The sequence below is a fragment of the Vanacampus margaritifer genome, chromosome 4 (genome assembly GCF_051991255.1).
Source record: "Vanacampus margaritifer isolate UIUO_Vmar chromosome 4, RoL_Vmar_1.0, whole genome shotgun sequence".
Lineage (NCBI taxonomy): Eukaryota > Metazoa > Chordata > Actinopteri > Syngnathiformes > Syngnathidae > Vanacampus > Vanacampus margaritifer.
In genome coordinates this window covers 10,853,110-10,875,240 of record NC_135435.1, presented here as the reverse complement: position 1 = coordinate 10,875,240, position 22,131 = coordinate 10,853,110, and the positions used below count along the sequence as shown (strand labels likewise).

The following is a 22,131-nucleotide window of genomic DNA, read 5'->3' as shown; positions in this document are numbered from 1 at the left end:
AATAGATAGCAATTGTTTGGAACACAAAATTCTAAGCTTAAGCTGTGCTGGACTTAAAAGATGAAAGCATTCCATTTTAGGATGCTAGCTGACCTTTGAAAATGAAATAGTTAATGGGGGGCGGGGTGGGAGAGACCCTTAACATTTCCAACAGTGAATTTAACTTTCAGTTTTAATCATTGTTACTTTGTGTTAATATGTAATGTGTTGTGTTACTTTTAAGGAGTAAGTGACAGAAAGTTTTACAAACTTAGCGACTTACAGCAATATTTAACAAGTACCTCTCAAGTGTCTCTTCAATCTTTTTTTTTTTAATCATCTTTTTCTATAGTTAGTGTCACTTCTTGAAGAATGTATGTAAATGTATCAACGCAGAGTAGTTAAGCTTGGAGTTACCGCTACACAAAAAAGACCACATCAATGGAACCCGAGCCACCATGGCAACAGGGAAGCAGAGCGCGGCGCCGCCCTTTGTGTTTTTTTTTTTTTACCCCTGTCAACTGAAAATCTTAATGCGATCATATGGCGAATTTGAACATGTCAAAAAAAGTGCAACACCGCAGCGGCTCCCCATAGGGTAGGGCGGCGTGTGAGAACGTTGCTGCTCGGATGTTGGGTCAGTGCGTAAACTTAAATGTAGTCCTTTGCAATCACAATAATATTACAGGGGAGACATGTTAAACGGTAGCTCATTCATTTATTTCATTTAGGTGCAAATCTGCTGGGGAGAAGCGCACTTGACTTAAGATGAAATATGAAAACATTATTCAAACAAGTATAAGAAAAAAAACGGAGCGCAACACACCATTTTTGCTGCGATGAGCGCACGACTATGACTGGTATTATTGCAAATGTAAGGACGGATTAAGACGGATTATGTGTATGTAGGTGGTGGACTGTGATGTGAAACGGTACCGCTCAAAAAGATAACTTTCCAGAAATGTCAGCATACCTATGCACGGTCTGATAACAATCTCACAACGAATATTTAACTCCCTGCGTAATAATGCGGCACCTTCATCAATAGGGTCATTGTCAAACGGATATGCCATGTTCCTGACAAAAGTGGACTTTACGCTATAGACTATAGCCGTATATACGCAAAAACTCACCGCAGCAGACTGAATGAATGAGGAAATGAAATGTCGTGTGTGGCTGAAAGGAGGCGGGAACAGAGAAAAACTCGAGGTTCATTGTGAAAAACCTGCAACCGACCAGGTTAGGGTCATGGGCACTGTTAGTACGGTAATTGACCGAGAGCTTAAATGACCTCTTTTTATGAAACGGGCTAGAGTTACCTCTTTCCCTCTGTTTTCAGTTACCCCCCTTTCTGAAACGGAAGACAGTTTCCCACATTTCAAGGTTTCTTGACCCAGAGATCTCACTAAACCTGCTTTGTGAAATACACCACTGTCCTTCCCTCACAGTTACAATATCAACAGACTACTTCTGAATGTGGCGGGGTCTAAGAACCAGAAAGTGAAGGAGAAACCAACACACACAGAAGCCCGGATGGTGTTAAAAGCACTTCTCAGTCAAAGAGTTTGAGTTAACTAATTTCGATGGATTAGTACCGATGCAGCTGATAGAGGACATGGTCGTCCACTCCAATATCTTCGCAGTACCCGAACTGTAAAGGGGTCAATAGCATGAGAGGTATGTGGTCTCTGGTGGGAGAGGGACAGCCACTTCAGGGTCTTCATAATGTGTGAAGGGAGGGCACCAGCACGAGACCTGATGTCTTCGGTAAAAACGGAACCCTCTCTGCCTGCACACTGGAAGCTACCTTGCTAAGCATGAAGAAGATGTCGTATGTTACTGGGTTTATTTCCACAGCAAATAAAGTGCAGCATTCATCGGAGTCAAGGCTGTTAATAGGAGATTTACAAATGACACACACATAAATGGCTAGTATGTCAAAGATGCTGATGAATACACCTTTTTAAATATAGAGCAAGTTGTTACAATGGTGTATCTGGATGGCAATTAATTTTCAGTCTTTTGATTATTCATGCTTTCATCTTCTTCTCAATGGCAGAGCTGTTGATGTCACTAACTGGATTTGGACAAACCAATGTAATAAACTAAACAAAGTATGCTGACAGGACTACAACCAATCAAGTCTGCTATATTTAAAATCAAGAACAACATGATATCTCAATTTGCATATTTTTTAAATTAATATTACTGTTTGATACCAGCTGATTGTTGTACAGAATATATTTTCCACTTATCTTTCATTCATGCAGCATCTTGTCCAGAAGCTCACCAAACCGTCAAATATATCTCACCGCCAGTGTTCTGCTCTACAAGCTGCAACCCAATTTACTAGCAGCGTTTTTAGTATTCAAAGTCTGTCGATGCAAATCTCCCTCCCGGCCATGTATATTTGGAAACCTTTTGTACCGTCTTTGTTTATCTTTCTGGACTGCCAGGAGCATGCTGACCTTTCACATCCACCCCGGTGACCTGTCAGCAGCAGCAGCTTGGAAAGATCACTGACAGAGTGTATTGTTGTAGCCCCTCCAAGAGCTAAATGATAAACTGTTTCAACTACGGAAAGCCACATTAACAAAGTGGTGCATTAACAAAGAGAACGTTCACCTGATGATTGACCTCATTTCTCACCTCATCGTGATATGTTACTTTTAAATGCAAGCCACCTGTGCCTTCATTGTCAAACCTGTCTGAAGCGTGGGTATTTCTAATATGCATAACAAGAACGTCAACCTACTTATACATGCACAGATGGCATCTTGGTTACGCTACTTTTGGAATAATACACTCACATAAATTCTCTATAGATTATGTCACAATGTAACTTTTTTTCTTTTAAAAAACAACAGAGCAGTTCATTGGAATAAATTTGCATTTGTGCAATAACACTTTAAGACAGTAGAATGCGGTCCAAATAGTGTTAATTTTATCAGCCATTTTAAAATTTCGTCTCAGTTTCAGTATCACACTTGTTAGTTTTTTTATTTTTTATTTTTTCTTCTTCTGGAGAACTCAGTATTGTTCATTTTACATGTCATCATCATTGCTCTCCTTTTTTTTTTTTTTTTTGAATGTGTGTGTGTGTGTGTGTGTGTGTGCGTGCGTGCGTGCGTGCGTGTATTCATTTGTGCACCTAAAACCTATTAAAAAATCCCATACCGTTCACCTAAACCGAACACTTCAGAATCCAGCCAGAGTCGTGGGGCCGTCGGAGACCCGAAGAAAGACCAAAGAAAAGAAAGGAAAGTGAAGTCCAGCACCGACCAGACATCACCCACCAGGCCACCAACCAGAGTCCTTCACCAACCCCAGAGACATCTGAATTCCAACAAATCAGGGAGACCTCAAGGGCCCAAAGGAGAGACTGAGGAAAGGTAGGAAGGACAGACGAAGCAGAGTGAGATCCACAGACACCAGCCTCCACCGATTCAATGACCTGAGGAAGAAGCAGATTGTGTCTGAGTTTCGGTAGATGCTGGTGTGGTGATCTGGCATGCATGAAAATCTCCACCAAAGAGGGGAGCCGTCGACCCCCGCCAGGACAGAGCAAGCGCAACACCTCAGGGCCCCCCAGGCCGCGGCAGCGCCAAAGGACGACCCCCGGGCCCCGCAGGGGCCGCCGGCCGGAGAGCAAACCCAGGAGCAGGAGCGCCCCCCACCCCAACGTGGCCCGCGCCCCCAACCCAACGCAGCAGGACGGGGCACTGCAGGCCCGCCAGGCACCCCACCGGTCCACAGCCCCCCATCCACCCCAACCCAGCCGCCCCCAGACACGCCCCCACCCAACCACTCCCAACACCCCCCCCCCCAACCAAGCCACCCCCGCCCCCCAACCCCAACCCCACCCCACCAACCGGCAGCCACCCAGCCCCGATCCCCAGATCCCGGAGACACCCCGCACCAGGAGTAGAGGGAAATGATATCCCCATGCTCCGATCCACCCGCCTCTGCGATAGGGCTCGCCCCCCGGATACTGGGGCCCGCCCGAAGTGCCAGGAGGTCCACCGGAGCGGGGCGGGCACAACACCAACCCACCCACCCTCCCGGCCCCCGGAGCGCTGAGACCTGGGCCACGGATGGAGCCCCCGGCCCAGGGGAGGGGGAGGAAGGTGGACAGGGGAGGGGGAGGGGACGGGGGAAGGAGACGACAAGAAGGGCAGGAGGCAGCGGCAGGGCCGCAGAGAGAGGGGGAGAGGAGGAGGAAGGGTGATGAGGGAGAAGGGACAGGGAGGCGGAGGACGGGCGGGGAGAGGCGAGGAGGGAGAGGAAGCAAGGGGGAGGAAGGGGGAGGGGAGAGGGAACCACGGGGCACCCCGGTGGTCCACAGGCCCGGAATCGCGTCACCGGGCCCAGAGCGACGGACCGCGGCGGGGGCGGCGCCGCCCCGAACACCAGGGAGAGCCCCGCAACGCAGCACCCCCCAAGAGACCCAGGGAATGGCCAAGACGCAGCCGCCACCCAGCAGCCAACAGAGGGGCAGACCCGCCCACGCCCAGCCAGGGGGGGACACCAACTGTAGAATTAGCCCCCTGGCATGCAGTGAATCCGAATATTAACCCTTAGTGCCCATTGGAGGTGAATCTGCTCGATCCTGTTGGCAGCAACTGGGTTCCTGACTTTAAAAACACAACCATTAGTTACAAACTGCCACACACTACACTTGTTAGTTTTTAATCATAGTTAGTTAGTCAGCCTCATCCCATTTTTACTTAGTCCACTTTTAGTCGACTGTAAATCGACCATTTTCGCCTTTATTTTAGTTCAAGAAAACATAATTTTATTTGTCCAATTTTAGTCAACAGAAACTGTCAACATTTCACAGAAAAATTTCTCTCATCTTTTTTATTTAAAATAACTTCACACACAATTACAGTTTCTCAACGAGTGGCTATTATGACTCCATGCTACAAGCTTGTAAATTAGCTAGCATTAGTTAGCGGTCGGATTAACTTTGTTTGAACGTTGTAGCTGTTGGATTAATGTTACGTTGCTTTCGCTAGCTGCAGATTTGGAAGGGGGTGTGTCACACAGATTAGGAGAGACAGGATTTTACAAAATCATGATTTTCGTCTCATCTTTATTTGTGAACTAAAATGTCCAGTCTTTATTAAGTGAGCTACATTTTGTCTCGTCTTTATTAGTCGACAAAAATGCATTCTGATTTAGACTCAATTATTGTTTATTAATGTGGGTTTTAGTCTAGTCTAGTCTAGTATTTGTCCGGTGAAAAATGTGTGTTGACGAAAATATTTCATATTTTTAGTTTTCGTTAGCGAAATTAACACTAGGTCCAAACTCTGGCACTGGTTATACAGAGACTGAACATCCCGTATTAGGGAGTCCGATACCTTGTACTCTGAGTGTACCCTCCAAAAGACCCCCTGGGGAACACAGTTGAAATCCAAATCCAGAAACCACATGTAAACTGGTTTGTCAAACTCCCATGTACCAACCTGAACCCTGTTAAGGGTGTAGAACTGGTCCACCCCCAATGTTCCACAGCCTGGGCAAAAACTACACTGCTCCACATTAAAAAAAAAAATTAAAATAAAAAAAGACTGGACGAAGCCCATTTGGAATGCTTTTTTTTTTTTTAATATACAGAATTTTTTTCCCTACAGCAGCTTTATAACCAGCACCGCCACAATGGATACAACATTCTTGATACAAGTGATGTTTATATTTCACACACAAAAATAAATACAATCAGTATTACTACTTACTATAACACATAAATGAAAATAATTTGCACTCTCAACTGTCTGAAGGACTTCATCAAGATGCTTTCCAGGCCTCAACCGTCGCCAACCCTACCTTTTGCTTTTTTCTGTCTTGATGCCCTCATTTTGTCTTCAGTTGGTGAAAAGTACGAGTTGGCTTGACATCAGACAACTGGCCTCGTCACTGAAGCATATTCAATTCCTGTGCCTTTACAAAGTTTTCCTTTGCCCAGTCACATTTATTTTCTATCTGAACTGTGCCGTTCCATCATCCATTGTAGTATCTGGACAGTTTTATCCTATTGTGTGGTTTATGCAAGTAACATGATAAAAAGCCTGTGATTGCTTATATACATTTTTATGTTTGGAAACTAATGTCAATAGATATGCAAATTAACACACAAAGGCACCATGGTTGAGTATAATCATTGTTCTAAAGTTTCATCTGCCGTAATTAAAACAACTATAATTTTGGTTCTTGACTCATTTACTGAGTGTTATCTAAAAGAATGAAATTGAATTTAGCTGTTAAAATGTTTGGCATAACCTCAATTTAGATAGCAATCATTTAATTCCATTCAAATTGATTTGACTCAGCTGGAGGAGAAAATGAACCTATCCAAACCCTCAAATGCAATATGAACATTTCCGAGCAGGGATGTGGTGTCATTTAATTGATTTCAGCATCCTGCCAAATGTGTTCATCCCAAACTGCTGTGCTGCTGCATTGATCAAAATTTATCTGGGAATGGAAATTGTATATATCAGCTACTGATTGATTGCAACATGTGAAAATACAACCACATGAGTGTGTAAAGTTAACTAATGTGTCTAAGTCCATCTACAGCGTTATTCTGTCGGCTTGACATATCAATAAGAGCCTGTTTATCTTTTGTGAATAACAGTGTTTAACTGTATTTTACTGTGTCTTACATGAAATAATGGGGTGTGGAACTTCTAAAGTCAAACACTTTGTGATCTTGACTTACTGACATTTGAGTGTCAGTTAATCATTTGTTTATTTTGTTTTTTCATTAACCATTATGCAGAATTAGATTATATATATATATATATATATATATATATATATATATATATATATATATATATATATATATATATATATATATATATATATATATACGATAGAAAAACAAACCCACACAGGCCTTGCTTGTGGATATTCTCATTCATCCAATCATTTCATTCTCAGGGCATTGAATCGATCGCAACTGGACTGATCTGTTTCACTTTTCTCATCCAAGTGGTGTAGAAAACCCGGCTATCTTTTTACAACTGAATGGAATATTTACAGAGCCCTCTCGAAAAGGCATCTGCTGTTTGTGAATTTTGAAAGAATGATATTGTTTATGCTTGGAGCATAAATAGTTGGGTTTTCCACACCAACTTAGGCTGGTGCAGTCCTAACCAAATCTTGTCGCATGAACTAAAGACGCCTACTTGGATGAGAGTCAAAATGTCTTCTATTCTATTCTATTCTATTAGACCTGTGGGGGTGTTTGACTGAAAGTTCTACCGTGTGTATTGTCTATAATTGAAATACAAGTCCACTGACAAACAACCACAGTTTATTTTGACCCACAATTCTGGATTTTGGAAATGGAAAATAAATAAATGCTAATTATCATATAAACAATACATACAGTCTCAAATGGGTGTAAAATTTTACAAAATATGTGCATTGAGCATTGAGGGTGGGAACATCAAGGCAGGTAGCAGGCATCAGAAACTTCAACCATTGATATGCAGTGCAGAATACACATTTATTTATTTATTTATTTATTTATTTATGTTTAACAGTGCTGCACTTCATTACGGTGGCGCAAAGTGCCATTTTGATTGATCGGTGTCAGATTTGAGAACAAAGTTGAATTAGAACAAAGGTGAACTGTCACCACTGCATTTAACTACAAAGAAAGTTACGTATCTCTTGAGTTATTGTCGGCTGTTCTTTACAAACTGTGGTGCATATCAATTAAAATCAGAACACATTCATTGAGAGCTAATCTAGTTCATTTTAAAAAAAACAATTTTTTTAAAGATACAGAGAGAGAGAATATGACAATATGCTTTTATTTTTTATTTGCAATTATAAGATATTGTTTGACTGGCTATCAAAAGGTTACAAAAGAAATAACCATTATTCTCACCCTGTATAACAAAATAAATTGAGATTAGATATGCTTGCTGAAGGTTGTCATTCAAAGTCAAAGAAAACTCATGAGAAGAATGACAATGACATTTAAAAAGTTTTAAACTATTGTGCATTTCACAATCTCTGCTTGGTATGCTGCATGTGAAAGCGGAGTAACTCTCTGAGGAGCACCACATCACTGTATAAAAAAAAAAGTCATATCTCTGTTTAGACAGATAGAGGTCATAAGTTAAGGAAATTTTCTATGATAATATTGCTGTAGCTATCTTACAACTAAATATATAACTTCATGGAATCCAAAAACCAAAAACAGATACTTGAAATAGTTTTCTTCCAAGAAATTCCTGTTCTTGGTGTGTGGTTATGCAACTGACAGCACCTGAAAGGACAACTTTTAGTTTTACTACCTATTGACCTCGGCACGCCGAAACTAATGCACATAAAGGTAATTGTTCGCATTGGCTCCTCATTCTATTTTGTAAAAGCAGCAATGTTATTTTGTTTGGGTATATAAACCCCAATTCCAATGAAGATGGGATATTTGGTAAAGTGTTAAAAAAATTGATTCCAAAATGTGCTAATTATTTTCAACCTATTTTTTATTAATACATTTCAAAGACAAACTCATTACTGTTATTGTTTTTATGCAAATATCCACTCATTTTGAATTTGAATTTTGCCTGCAAGATGCAACAAAAGACTGATAAAGTTGAGGAATCCTCAAAAAACACCTGTTTGGAACATTCTGTAGGTAAACAGGTTAATTGGAAACAGGTGTCATGGTTGAGTATAAATGCAGCATCCTTGAAAGGCTCAGTTTTTCACAAGCAAAGATGGGCCGAGGTTCACTTTGTGAACAACACCATGAGCAAATAATTCAGCAGTTAAAGAAAAAAAAAAGTTTCTCAATGTACAATTGCAAAGAATTTATGGATTTATGGAGCTCATCTTAGATGGACTGTCGCAAGCTGGAAAAGTGTGCTGTGGTTTGACGAGTCTGGATTTGAAATTGTCTTTGGAAATCATGGACGTTGTGTCCTCCAAAACCAAGTGTAAAAAAAGGAAAATAGTACAAAGAGAGTCAGTGACTAGATTGGCTTGCCAGCAGTCCAGACCTGTCTGTGGTGTGAAATTATTGAAGCGCAAAATACGACAATGGAGACCCCGGACTGTTGAGCAACTGTTGTTGTACATCAAGCAAGAATGGGAAACAATTCTACCTACAAAGCTTCATCAATTAGTGTCCTCAGTTCCCAAACGCTTATTATTGATGTAACACAGTGGTAAATATACCCTTTTTTTATGTTTTCAAAAAGTTTTGCTCATCTTTGTCATCTGTTTTTATTTGTTACACTCAACGTTACAACTTCACTGGAATTAAGCTTTAAATTAGAAATATTCAAATGGGAATATAATCTTAAATCCTAACATTTGTTATCCATTCATTCATTTTCTGTATGGGTGTGCTGCAGCCTCTCCAATATTATGTCTTTGGGTGGGAGGCAAGGTACACACTGGACAGTCAATCGCAGGGCAGACAGAGACGCAACCACTCACAACCACATTCAAACCTGTGGGCAATTTGGATTCCTCAAATAATTTAACATGCATGTTTTTGGAATGTGGGAGAAAGCTGGGTTACCCGAGGAACACAGAGCATATTACCGTTGGCAACATGTATGATTCAAGTGTTGGCCATGAAAAATGATCACATAGAGTTCATGATGGCATACATTTGACCTAAAATGTCTCCAATAAAAAGTTATTATGGCAGCTTTATTCACCAAACTCCCTGTCAAAAGAGAGTTGTGTGGTCTGTTTACATTGCCCGGCGCGCAGGGATGTTGGCCATTTGAATGTTGTCTCCTTGTAGTCCTGGGTTGTAATAAGCTGAGCCACCGAAATTCAGATCCAGAGAATCACTGTTGTCCAATCGCAGAACTGGAAAATGAAGATTAACACAAAGAGTTTATAGTTCCACTATAAAACTATTATTAGGAATTTGAAATACAGCTTCTTCAACTGTTAATACTGACCATGAAATCCGTACATTAAATTCCAATAGCTATTGGACTGTTTATGATATTGATGTAATTTACTATAACTTTTACCTTTTTTTAATGTGATTTTTATTCTGAACACACTCTCTTTATATCAAACACACACCGCAAATATATTAATTTGTCAAGGCCTGCTCGGTTTGTGCTCGAACCCCTGCCGGTAAAGTGAGACCCGTGCCTGTTCCTGCGTGCCCATGGTCGCATATAACCCTGGACTTTGTCACGCGCCCATGAGACTCTGCACAGCGGCTGCTCATCAGCAATTACGTCTCGTATGTATATTTAAGGCCCCGTCCACACGAAAGCCAGTTTCAATGTATCCTCACAAGTTTCTTACCGTTTAAACCATTCGTCCACCTGATGGCGCGGTTTCGGAGCTTGAAACCGATCACTTTTGAAAACGGGCTACAGAGTGGAAAGATTTCAAAACGCGCCCCGTACGCGTCCGTCTGGACACCATATGCAGGATACTCCTCCTGTGATGACGTAATAGTCGCAGCTCGATGAAGACACATTGTCGCAGATTGATGGCTGATTCTTCTTCTACGCTTTCCGTTAACTCGCGGTGGCTGCACTACAGCGCCACTCCAGACTTGGCATATACATTACAGTCGTTAAACGTTCTCAGCGTCTTCTTTTGGACACACGCAAGTTTTGAAATGCTACTGTGTGTACGAGATTTGTTTGAGGAAAGAAGCCGGCTTTGCTTCCGTCTGTCTGGACGGGGCCTAAGAGGCAGCTTCTGCTCATGTCATTTGTCGGACTATTCACTTGCTCATGGCTCATTTGTGACCTCGACCTAGATCTTGCCTTTCCGTTTCTGTTTCTTGTAAGTTCTTGAAGATTTTTTTTGTTTTTGTACTTTGCCTTGTTGCCTTTTTGGCCCGTGGTTCAGGGTTTAGAGACGGTCATTCGGTAGCCAGAAGGTCGGCTGTTTGATCCCCGCTCTCCCCAAGTCATGTGTCGTTGTGTCCTTGGGCAAGACACTTCACACATATTGCCTCCAGTGCTGATCACACTGGTGTATGGAAGGTGTGAATGTTTGGTGGTGGTCAGAGGGGGGCCGCTTCCGTCAGCCTGCCCCAGAGCAGCTGTGGCTACTTAAGTAGCTTAGCACCACCACAGTGTGAATGTGTGACTACATGAATAATGTATCCATTCCATTGTAAAGCGTCTAAAAAAAATGCTACATAAATCCGATGCATTATTATTATTATTTATATGTTTCGGTTATTTGTTGCATGCGTTTTTTGTTATTAAATTTTCTCTTGCCATTGCAAGCTCTTTTTTTTGGACTTTTGCCTGTGTGCTTAATTTTTGCTGTAAATAAATCTTTTTGTAAATTCACTTATTTGTCCGTGTTTTGGGATCCACTGAAACCTTACAGATATTTATTGAATGTTTTTGTTGTTTTTTTTAAAGAATTTTGACAGCAATAAGGTAACTGTGTACACCAAGAAATAAAGGCCTCTTTTAATTTTTCAGGTTCTATGGTTGTGACCGGACAAGTTCATCAATTACGGTACCACCAAACTATATTTTCAGGATAAAAATATTTAGACTAGCTTCTTTACATGAAAGGCAATAGAATATTTTAAAGGCAGATGAGAATAAAGCGTGTCTGCAGACCCTTAAATCATAAATTACATTTTCCCGACTTATATTCTTCATTTTCCACTGTTCAAATGCCAATGTCGTAATTAATGTGGAGCCTTTATATTTAATCTCTAATCACCATAAAAATGTTTGATACTTGAATGTATAATTTATTTAATGGATATTAAGCCTTACAAATGATTGAAGCAGCTTTAATTAAGTGTTCTCAAAAGCCTTGTACTTGGTTTCTTTGTGACGCAAGTAACCTGAGAAATGAAAATCAGTCATTCATATTCACGTACTGTTAGAATTTAATGGAACAGCATGGTATTTTCTTTTCTACTCTGTCCCACGGTTAATTTTGGACTCTAACAGTAAGGTTAAGCATGTAATTCTAGCAACTAAGTGGCATTTCTTGCTCAAGTACATGGCTAGAATTTGATGAATTGCAAATTACCATGGTACAAGTTTCTATTTTACATGCTGAGGTGAGCTCATTACAGGTGTGTGTGTGTGTGGGGGGGGGGGGGTGGCGAGTAGTACGTGTGTGTGTAATTTTTGTCAGGTCCAATTTGACACTGTAACGAGGACGTCTCTCCAAAGAGAGGACAACTCTAAATTATGAATTGATGTTGTTGTCAACATGTGCTGTTGCAGATTGTTCCACAATAATTACGATTAAGTCTCCTACTAAACCGTGTTATGGGCAACCAACATTTTTTGAGCCCATCACCATCGGTGTCGCCCACAACTCGGAGACTCGATGTGTGGTTTAATCAGCTGTTCTTTTTTTTTTATCTGCAGCTCAAAATAACAAAAAATACTATCCCACTTTATCCTACAAGAGGGTTTGTTGTGCTTTTTTTTTTTTTTATTGTTTACACTCTGTGTGTTGTTGAGAAGCCTGCATTTCCCCTTTGGGGAATCATTAAAGGATTTTTTGAACCTATCTTACCTGGGTCCGAAGGGAACTCCTCAACCAGTTTCCTGTGGGAGAAGCCTTTGACGTGTCTTCTTTTCAAGAAGATGTATGCCACCAATCCCACGATGGACACAACCACAGCTGTTCCCAATACAGCCCCCCATGCTTCATTCCGTTTGCTGTTGCTGGTCTCGGATGGCAACCCTTCATAATAAGAGAAGGAATGACAGGTTAGAAGGACCGCCCAATTAGTCAGAGTATTCTATATATTCTGAATAATTAAACTTCCCATTTTACTACCAAATAGGACCACACTGTTGAATTGTGCAGCAGTGAAATAGAAAATTAACTAAAATGTAATTTAATTCAAATTAGGAGTATCAGGCGATTAATGATTTTTAATTAATTGCATGACTTATAAATAAAATGTACAATAAAGTATTTTTCCTAAGTTTTATATTATTGTTAACATAAATGTGGGGGGAAATGTTAAACTAATACAAGCATGGCTACATCTTTTAGTAATTGACACAGGAATGTCATAATAATTCATAAAGTTGAGTTAAAATTAAAAAGATATACTGTAAAAAGTGTGTTGAGTATGATATTGATTTGTGTTGAGATCATTTTTCTGCCACTAGATGGCATAATTGCATTTGTAAGACGTTGGTGACAGCTCAGTGCATTTTTCTTTTCATATTAAGCTAAACTTTAACATGAAGTAAGTTGTGAAATTTTGCACATTTTTTAAATTGTAAAATACAACTTGACCTCAGTCTCCACAAATATATGCATTATTATTAAATGTATTACTGCCAAATTTTGACGTGGATGTGTCCTAAATTAGGATTTAATAATAATAATAAAAAATTGGGGGAATAGGTTTACTCATAAAAAGATCAGCCAAAATTTATTTAGGAGATAATGCATTGCTTTTTCTATAATTGGGAATGTTCTCATAACATTTTGTTCCAAATACTGACAATAATATGAATTAATTGACTACAGTCAATTTTATAAACAGTTTACATTAGTATCGTTTTTTTCTTGCAGCTAAAGTTTTACAAGTGAAAATGTATGGTTGGTTGGGCAGGGGCGGAGCTACGTGGGCCATTCTCTGGCTGCCCCCACTGGCCACACCGATGGCATTGGGAGGATTTTGATAAATTTGTATTTTTGTTTTTGTGGTGCAGATAATAATTAGTTATAATTAAACACAATCTGCTTCTTCCTCTGGTCGTTGAATAGGTGGAGGCTGATGTCTGTGGATCTCACTCTGCTTCATCTATCCTTCCTTCCTTTTCTTCATTCTCTCCTTTGGTCTCTTGAGGTCTCCCTAATTTGTTGGAATTTAGATGTTTCTGGGGTTGGTGAAAGACTCTGGTTGGTAACCCTGTGGGTAGTAGGTAATGTCTGGTCGGTGCTGGATTTCACTTTCCTTTCTTTTCTTTGATCCTTCCTCGGGTCTCCTGACAACTTCACGACTCTAGCTGGATTCTGAAGTATTCGGTTTAGGTGAACGGTATGGGATTTTTAATAATTTTTTGGTGAACTAATAAGTACACACTCACATACACGCACACATACACACGCACGTGCACATATACATACACATACTCACTCGCATACAAAATAAAAATAAATAAAAATAAATAAATAAAAAAATAAATAAAAAGAGAGCAATGATGATGACATGTTAAATCGGTTAAATTACCGAATGAAAAATACTGAGCTCACCAGAAAAAATAAAATAAAAATAAATAATTAGTTATAATTTACGGCCAGTTTCCCACACGGTTCCATTACACAGGGTAATTAGATGCCAGGACACCATACGTTCAGATTTATCATCTATCAAAGTATTGTTGAGTTGCACTCAACAAATCGTCTGCGTTTACTACCACAATAACGCATAATGACAAAAATACCTTTTTACCTCTGCTTGTCTAGTTTCTGTAAATCCCAAAAGAAAGAAAACTCCACCCATGCGCAAAGTTAGACTTGAGCTGGTAATGAAAATGCCGCCCAACTGCCATCATCTATCAACCTTCTCGTAGGTCTTCCTCGAGTCTCTTGCCTAGCAGCTCCATCCTCATCATCCTTCTACCAATATACTGTACTCACAAAGTCAAACCATCTATGTCTGGGCTCTCTATCTTTGCCTCCAAAACATCTAACCTTGCCTGACCCTTGGCTTTGTTAATCTCAATTTGAATCCAATCCGACCTGGTCACTTCTAAAAAGAAAAGCAACAGCTTCATCTGCGCCACCTCCTGCCATCTCTTCAGTGTCTGCACAATTTACATCCCAGCAGACCTCACCAGTGTCTTGTCCCGAAATCCTAATCTTCTATCACATGACATCACATTCTATAACATAGCATGGCACTTTACACTTGTTCCAAACTCACTATTGATTTGGACTGCTGACCCTAATTATTAAAAGCACTCTTGCTATCTCTTCTCCTTGTAGCATCGCTCATGCTCATTTGTATTCCTGACTAACCTTTATTTCTCTACTTTCCAGGGCACCCCCTGTTGGTTAACAGCGCCAATGGCAGGGCTTGTGAATGGTATGAAATTGTTTGGCAAAGTTTGATACCAGATGCCCTTTCTGATGCAACCCTAGGCATTTAGGCTTGGCATTTAGCTCCAGGCCTGAGTGATCAGTGACCGGCCTACAGTTTGCACTGGCTTGGAGGCGTAAATGTGAAAATGTGTCTGCCAGTTGCGCACCACGGTCCAGGCTGAGCATTCTTGATATTTACAGACTTGACACTGTTGAACACCGGTGTGCATTTGGCATTGTATATAGCTATATAGTTGCTCCTGATACGCTTAGTGCTCACAGTGGCATCTTTAACATGGATGCAAAAGTGATTTTGTAAGGGTTTAGTTACAACCTGCTGCGATAACAATTGTGTACATCGACCAACGGAGACCAATTCCCTGAATGTGTCTACCTGCAGTGCTTTATTTAATCAAATGGACTATCATGCCGTTTAACCTCAAATTGTATTGTATCATATGTTTCATGTTGCCCACTCTGTATCCATTTCAGCCTGGTCATCTTGGAAAGGGGGTTTTCCCCCCTAATGACCAGGATGGATCAGGGGATGTCATTGATCTTTGTGAACTGTGGGCTTATGAAGCCCTTAGAGACTCTTTTGTGGCCAAAACTTGGATTTCCTAAACAGTAATACTGCTGCAATACATCAAGTTCAGGTTTATACTGTCCTGTTTTTAGCAGCTGAGATGTCATGCAGAGCTTCCAAAGCAAAAGCTCTTAATAGGTCGACCAAGATACCTTTCTGTACTGTATGTAATTTTATAAGCACAACTTCATGTTGTTTTATCACATCTTTTTGGGTCAGGAACAGACACCAATTGTTGGCTTTGTGAACCCCTAGGAAGAAAGTCAAGGCTAAACAGATCATGTTGTGCTTGATTTTTTTTTTTAAGTGTATACAGACACTAAAACTGCTTACAGGATTTATTTAATAGGTTTTTATTCATGTGTTTACTTTTTCCACTTTCATGAAATGTATGATACCCTGTTAAGAAGCCCGTATTTTAATTTAATTCAAGTATCATATTAGGCAAAATTCAAGAATAAATACAATTAAATTCATAATATCATTTAGACAGTATCAATTTAAATCTCATTTTAACTCATCTCATACGCCTGTGCAGAGGCAGAGCAGGTATCTTTGAACTACAGCTTTTTCTCCCAGTTTTTTCCCTCACTAAAACAGTAGATCATTGTCCATGCTGAGTAAGAAGTTATAAAAGGACCCTTCAGGCAAAGTGGGCAGCTGAAACCCAACCCCAAGCTTTTTTTTTTCCTTTTGAAAGAAGGGATATTTGTCCTGTGTGAAATCTCACTTAATGTAGGTCGGTGAGAAGGTGGACAGAATAAAGCAACCAAATAAGCACCAGTGATATCTACTGTATGGTTGTAAACAATGAGTTTAGAGTTACCGTCAAACTGAAAAATGCGATGATAATAATCTTGCGAGGATTATATTACTCTTAAATTCCCCTATATTTGCTTCAGTAACAATACCTAAATAATAGACATGCTTATTTACGACCTGACTACAGTATAATACTGACCCTAGAAACACAAAACATGAACTGTCCACATGCACACACGCATATTTGCATATATTTTTTTTCACTCTGAGGTGAAGTCTGTTTTTAGTGACCTTAAAGTTTGTATGTGGACCAAAGTAAAAATTCCATACACATTAAATTGTAAAATAGCTATCTTCTTCTGCTTTTTCTTCTGGAAATGTGCATAGAAAGTGCAATTTGATTCAATGCTGATTATATTTACGTTGTAATCTTCATTCTTCTAATCTTCCATTTTCAGGAAGTTTAGTAGTGGTGTACGATACTGCAAATTTTGATATCGATCCGATACCAACTAAATACAGGGCCAGTATCGGCGATACTGATATCAATACTTGTTGAAAATTCTGGTTTAAAATTATTTTTTTAATTAAGGTAGCTGTTTCATCGAATTGTTTATTCACAATCAATCGTCAAACTTTAAGTGATTTTGTGTTATTTCCTTTTTAAACAAATAACACATTTTATTGATAAATACAAAATACTTTATCAATGCCCCCCCCCCTAGAAACATCACAACCCTAACATTTTGTTGTCACTTTTTTAAAGCTACTGAACGTAGACTATTCTATTTTGAATTGCTACTGCCACCTGCTGACAAAAAAATGGAACTGCACCTACACTTCTTCACATACACAACGCGCACATTACGACGATAAATTCAAACCCGAATCTAGCTTGAAAACTATTGACCAGAGGCTTGCAGGAGTACCCATTGTGAACAGCTAAGGTGTTAATCTACTAATTAGAAGACATTTCAGTCATAAATGGTCAAATAAAAAGGCTACTGTAAAGATATTTTGGAGGGGTGGGTGAAGTTCCATATTGCAGCTTTAAACAAAGCGTACAAAGTGATAATAGAAAAAGAAATTTAAAAAATACTTCATCATATACTGTTCAGAAACTACAAATACAAAACAAAAAATTCTGCCTTCATCACGTCTTTTTTAACCTAAATAAAAAAGATGTTAAACATGATCATGCAACAACAAATCTAAAACATAAAAAGCCCCAAAATTATTTTTCAATGTGTGTTCATGCAATCTACTACAAAGATGAGATGCTAAGTCACGTGACGGCACACGACCAAAACACAGGAGGGGAGGAGGGAGAGCGGGAGCAAGTCTGCCTGTGGCTACTGTGACTTGACTGTTATCTGTTTGACCAAACCATAGCGGTGCATAAAAGAGCAAAACTGAAATGAATCTACTAGATCGATTTTATAGTGCCAGTATCGATCCAATATTGATACTGACTTGGTATAGATAATATCGATATTTGGATCGATCAGCCCACCACTAAAGTTTAGAAATCTCCTCATGAACAAAGCAGAATGATCTTAAGGGTTCATCAAAACTTGGGACAGTCAAAAATGCAACTCTACCTCTGTCGGAGCTGCTCCCTGAAGATGCCTCTTTATCTGTCAAGTTGCCTTCAGGAGCTTTCGGAGCAACGTTTGTCACACTGGTGGGTTCGGGAGGCAACGGGTTTGCTGATGACAATGTTGCAGATGTATTGTTCATCTCTGTTGTTGCTGATGTCGTTACCACTGTTGTGTTGTTCGATTCTGTTACGTTGGTTGACTTTGTATCGTTCCCAGATGTTGTTGTTGTTGTTGTTGTTGTGTTTGTTGTTGTTGTGTTTTCATTTAAATCAGGGATCTCTGGTACCAAGGTGGTGGTGTTGCCTATATTGCTGTGATTGGAGAAATCAGGAGCTATAGTTGCATTTTGATCAAGCACATCAGCATCCGGGACTGCAGGAGGAGGTGTGGTTGAATTAATAAACTCCTCATTTTTTATGTTTGTGATGTTGTTTTTCCCATCCGACATTTCGGGTTGCACTGTTGTGGCATTTGGAGATGTGGGAGGCTCGGTAGTTATGGCAACATCCAGATCATCTGATGCTTCATTTTCACTCTGCTCGAGACTGCCCACATTATTTTCTTCATGAAATATGCCGCTGAAATTGTTACTTGTTTCCATACCAGACACATCACCTTCCTGCCCATTTTCAACTTCCTCTTCACCAACAAGGTCTGGCTGACGCAACCAGCTTTTATTAACAGTCAACCTGTCCACTGGAGAATCTGTTACATTTTGGAATAATGCGAAGTAAAAAGTGTGAAAAAATAGCAGCACGTGTATTGTGATGATAAAATTCCGTCCCATTTCTTCTGTATGGTATCTCCCTGAAACACACAATAGATTATTTCTGTTAGTAATGAATAAATAAATACATAAATATATAAATACATAAATGAATGAATACATTAATTAATTAATTAATCCACAGCTGCTTTTAACTTCAGAAAAAGTACCATGATTCAAAAACAGCACTTTCAGTGAGAAGAGGGGGAAACTAAGTCATATTGTAATTCACACATATCTCCAAGACACGATCATTTGGTTTTATGGAGTTCAGGCTCGTGACTCAAATTGAGACTTACCGATACTTACTTACTTACTTACTTACTTACTTACTTACTTACTTACTTACTCACTCACTCACTCACTCACTCACTCACTCACTTACTTACTTGTGAATTTAATATGTATGGGTATCTATGTAAAAATATTATATCTATATAATATATGCGCTCTATGTACTATATACAGTAGTATGTAGAATATCATATTACAGTTTAATGGTTGTATTAGTTTGTATTTAGTGTATGTTTCTGTATAGAGCATTGCTAGTCATGGCAGTCAAATTGGCAAATGTTTTGTGCTGCTATCTCCCACATTCTTGCTGTAAAACCTGTCACCCTATTGCAGGACATCAACGAGGTGTGTCAGAAAAGTTTCAGGACCAGGGTCACCAATACTAAATAAATTATAAATGTTCCCATTTAAAGCAAACCCCATCCACCGCCTTTTCGGTTTTGGTGTGAATGTTAAGGGTTTCAGTTGAGTTGGAGCCTATCCCAGCTGACTTTAGGCAATACCCTCCGTCTCTCCAAAGGCACACCCTCAATTGGCCACCAGCCAATTGCAGTCATGCCCATTGTTAGGACAATGTGAATGGGTTTTCTTGGATATCTTTTCCTTTTGTGTATGGTGGGTCTAAACCACGGGGTACTGTTTATTTTTGTGGATTGTGGGCCTGTGCAGCCATTTGAGACTTTTTGTGATTAAGGGCTACGTAAATAAACTTAATTTGGCTAATCATTATCCTTGCAACAAGGCATTGCCAAGCCTCAGTCTGCGTGCAGTAAGGGTGGAAACAGACTGGCTTGGCTGCATTCTAGAACTGTTTTCTCAGTTATATGAATACTTATCTCAAGATGGATGGATGGATGGATGGATGGATGGATGGATGGATGGATGGATGGATAGATAGATAGATAGATAGATAGATAGATAGATAGATAGATAGATAGATAGATAGATAGATAGATAGATAGATAGATAGATAGATAGATAGATAGATAGATAGATAGATAGATAGATAGTGATTTTGTACCAGCCCACCCTGCTTTAGAGGCTTTGCATCTTGAACAGACAACATTGCCAGCTATTACTCGGCATTTACTATATGTCAGGGAAAATATAGCTCTCAGAAAATACTGTGGAAGGTATTGCAAAATATTTCAAAGAAAATAGACCATCAAAAAGGTCTATGTTGTGATACAGAGCAATTTACAGGTAGCTTCATGTAGAGCTGGTTTCAAAGCGACCAGCCTTCTGCCGGTACAAGAGGGAGGTAGGTGACATTGTGAGGTTTTTGTGTTTGTGCTTAATCTGCATATTGTTTTTAGTTTTTGTTTTTTAGTTCTCTAAAATATTATTTGTATTTATAAAAGAATGTAACATTAGCACTGTATGTACATATAAATAAATATATATATATATATATATATATATATATATATATATATATATATATATATATATATATATATATATATATATTTTTGTTAAATCTTGCACTGGACAAATACTCAATTTATTAAATACAAAATAATAATTATTACTTTAAAAACCACCCACTCAAAATAGTAAATACAAAATAAAATAAAAACAAGCTTTAATGAAAAAATCCAAAACGATCATAAGCTTAGTGGCATGACCAACTTCTGTATAGATGTGTCACCATAAAACTGAAATGGCTCAATATGGTAGGATTTCATTCAAATGTATTTAGTTTTGCTCTAATGAATAATTAATTCACCTCCTTTCTCTATTGTTGATATTGTTGCAGTGATTAGGATGTAGCTTTAAGCAGCCTACATTGTCCATGCCAAAACATTACTCTTAAAATTGTAAATAAAAAAAATATTATAATAAACTGCCAGATATTGCCCACATAAGCCCAACTTTTCTATTCTATGTTGATGCACTGTACAGTACTCAATTTAAATGTCTGTATGAGGATGTTTGAAATTCTGCTGTTGTGGGTTGTTTCTTCAAAATATTGACTCCCTACATCAGATCTGTTCAAAAAAGATGTCCATTGATATTGAAATTTGACATTTTAGCTTGTACTTCACTGGACAACTAGCCAAATCAAGTCTCCCCCAGTAAATTCTTACCTTATTCTCAAGGCGGCTCTCTCAGAGGAGAACAGGTGCTCAAGCAACTATTATCTTCACTGAGTGATCCACCCGAATGAATCAGCAGTCACTCTGCGAGAGGAGGGAGCACTCACGCACGGAACAACCTGCTAAACCTGCTGCTGCGCCTCTCAGCAATAGCGACACACCCGTAGCTGAACCCAGTCTTACGTACAAGAGCATATACATACATAAATAAGTGGTCCGAAAGGATTAATTGGCGTGATAGAAACTGTTAAATATCAAGTTAGTATTTAAATAAGTTGGTTGTATCAATTTCCTGACTTCTCAGTGATACCTGAGTAAATTCCCCCCAATGGGTGGAGCTTCTGGCCACAAGTCCACCGAGTCCCCGCCCCACTGGGGACAGTAGAAGCGGCTGCTGTCGTTATAGCAACACAAAGGTGACAAGCTCAGGTTTCATCTTTTGTCTGTGTTGTATATCAGTCTAGCGCGTGACACGTAGCTTTCTGAACTCAGCCGCCGAGTGTCAAATGAAGCGTGATTGTTGTTGTTTCAGTTCCGATAAGTGCGTCACGATGTGGTTGAAATGAGATTCCAGTGCTTGTGACAAGCGGATGAGTTGGCACTCAAGGATGCTGTTCTTTGGTGGAAAAAAAGGCGGTTGTATTTCTGCTATTTTCTTCCCTTTGTGAGGAAATTAACAGCTCAAAACACAGAGCAGTGCATAAGCAGATAGATACGATTACTGTTTTCCTTGTGGCACAAATAAACACAACAAAGAAACCACTCCCTGGGTGGAGATGCCTACATAAAATGTGAAATATGATATGACGAGATCAAGCACAATCATAACAGGACAAAAATAAAAAACTAAACAGGCTTTTCCATCCTCATCAATGAATGAAAGTTCATGAGGGAGCAAACATGGGTGAAAACAGACTTTTGTCATTGATGGCATCAGCTTGTTGCGCATAAAAAAAAAGACATCACAGGAAGTCTTCACATATA

General features: G+C 39.4%; 1 protein-coding gene across 1 annotated transcript; it reads right to left on the bottom strand.

Moving 5' to 3' along the window:
- Positions 1 to 7,289: 7,289 nt before the first annotated feature.
- Positions 7,290 to 21,369, bottom strand: LOC144051110 (uncharacterized). The gene is made up of 4 exons (XM_077564909.1): positions 21,139 to 21,369; positions 17,989 to 18,795; positions 12,505 to 12,675; positions 7,290 to 9,834 (listed from the first exon to the last, which is right to left on the bottom strand). Exons 2-4 carry the CDS (start codon positions 18,773 to 18,775, stop codon positions 9,713 to 9,715), a joined length of 1,080 nt encoding a protein of 359 aa, XP_077421035.1. The 5' UTR covers positions 18,776 to 18,795; positions 21,139 to 21,369; the 3' UTR covers positions 7,290 to 9,712.
- Positions 21,370 to 22,131: the final 762 nt, after the last annotated feature.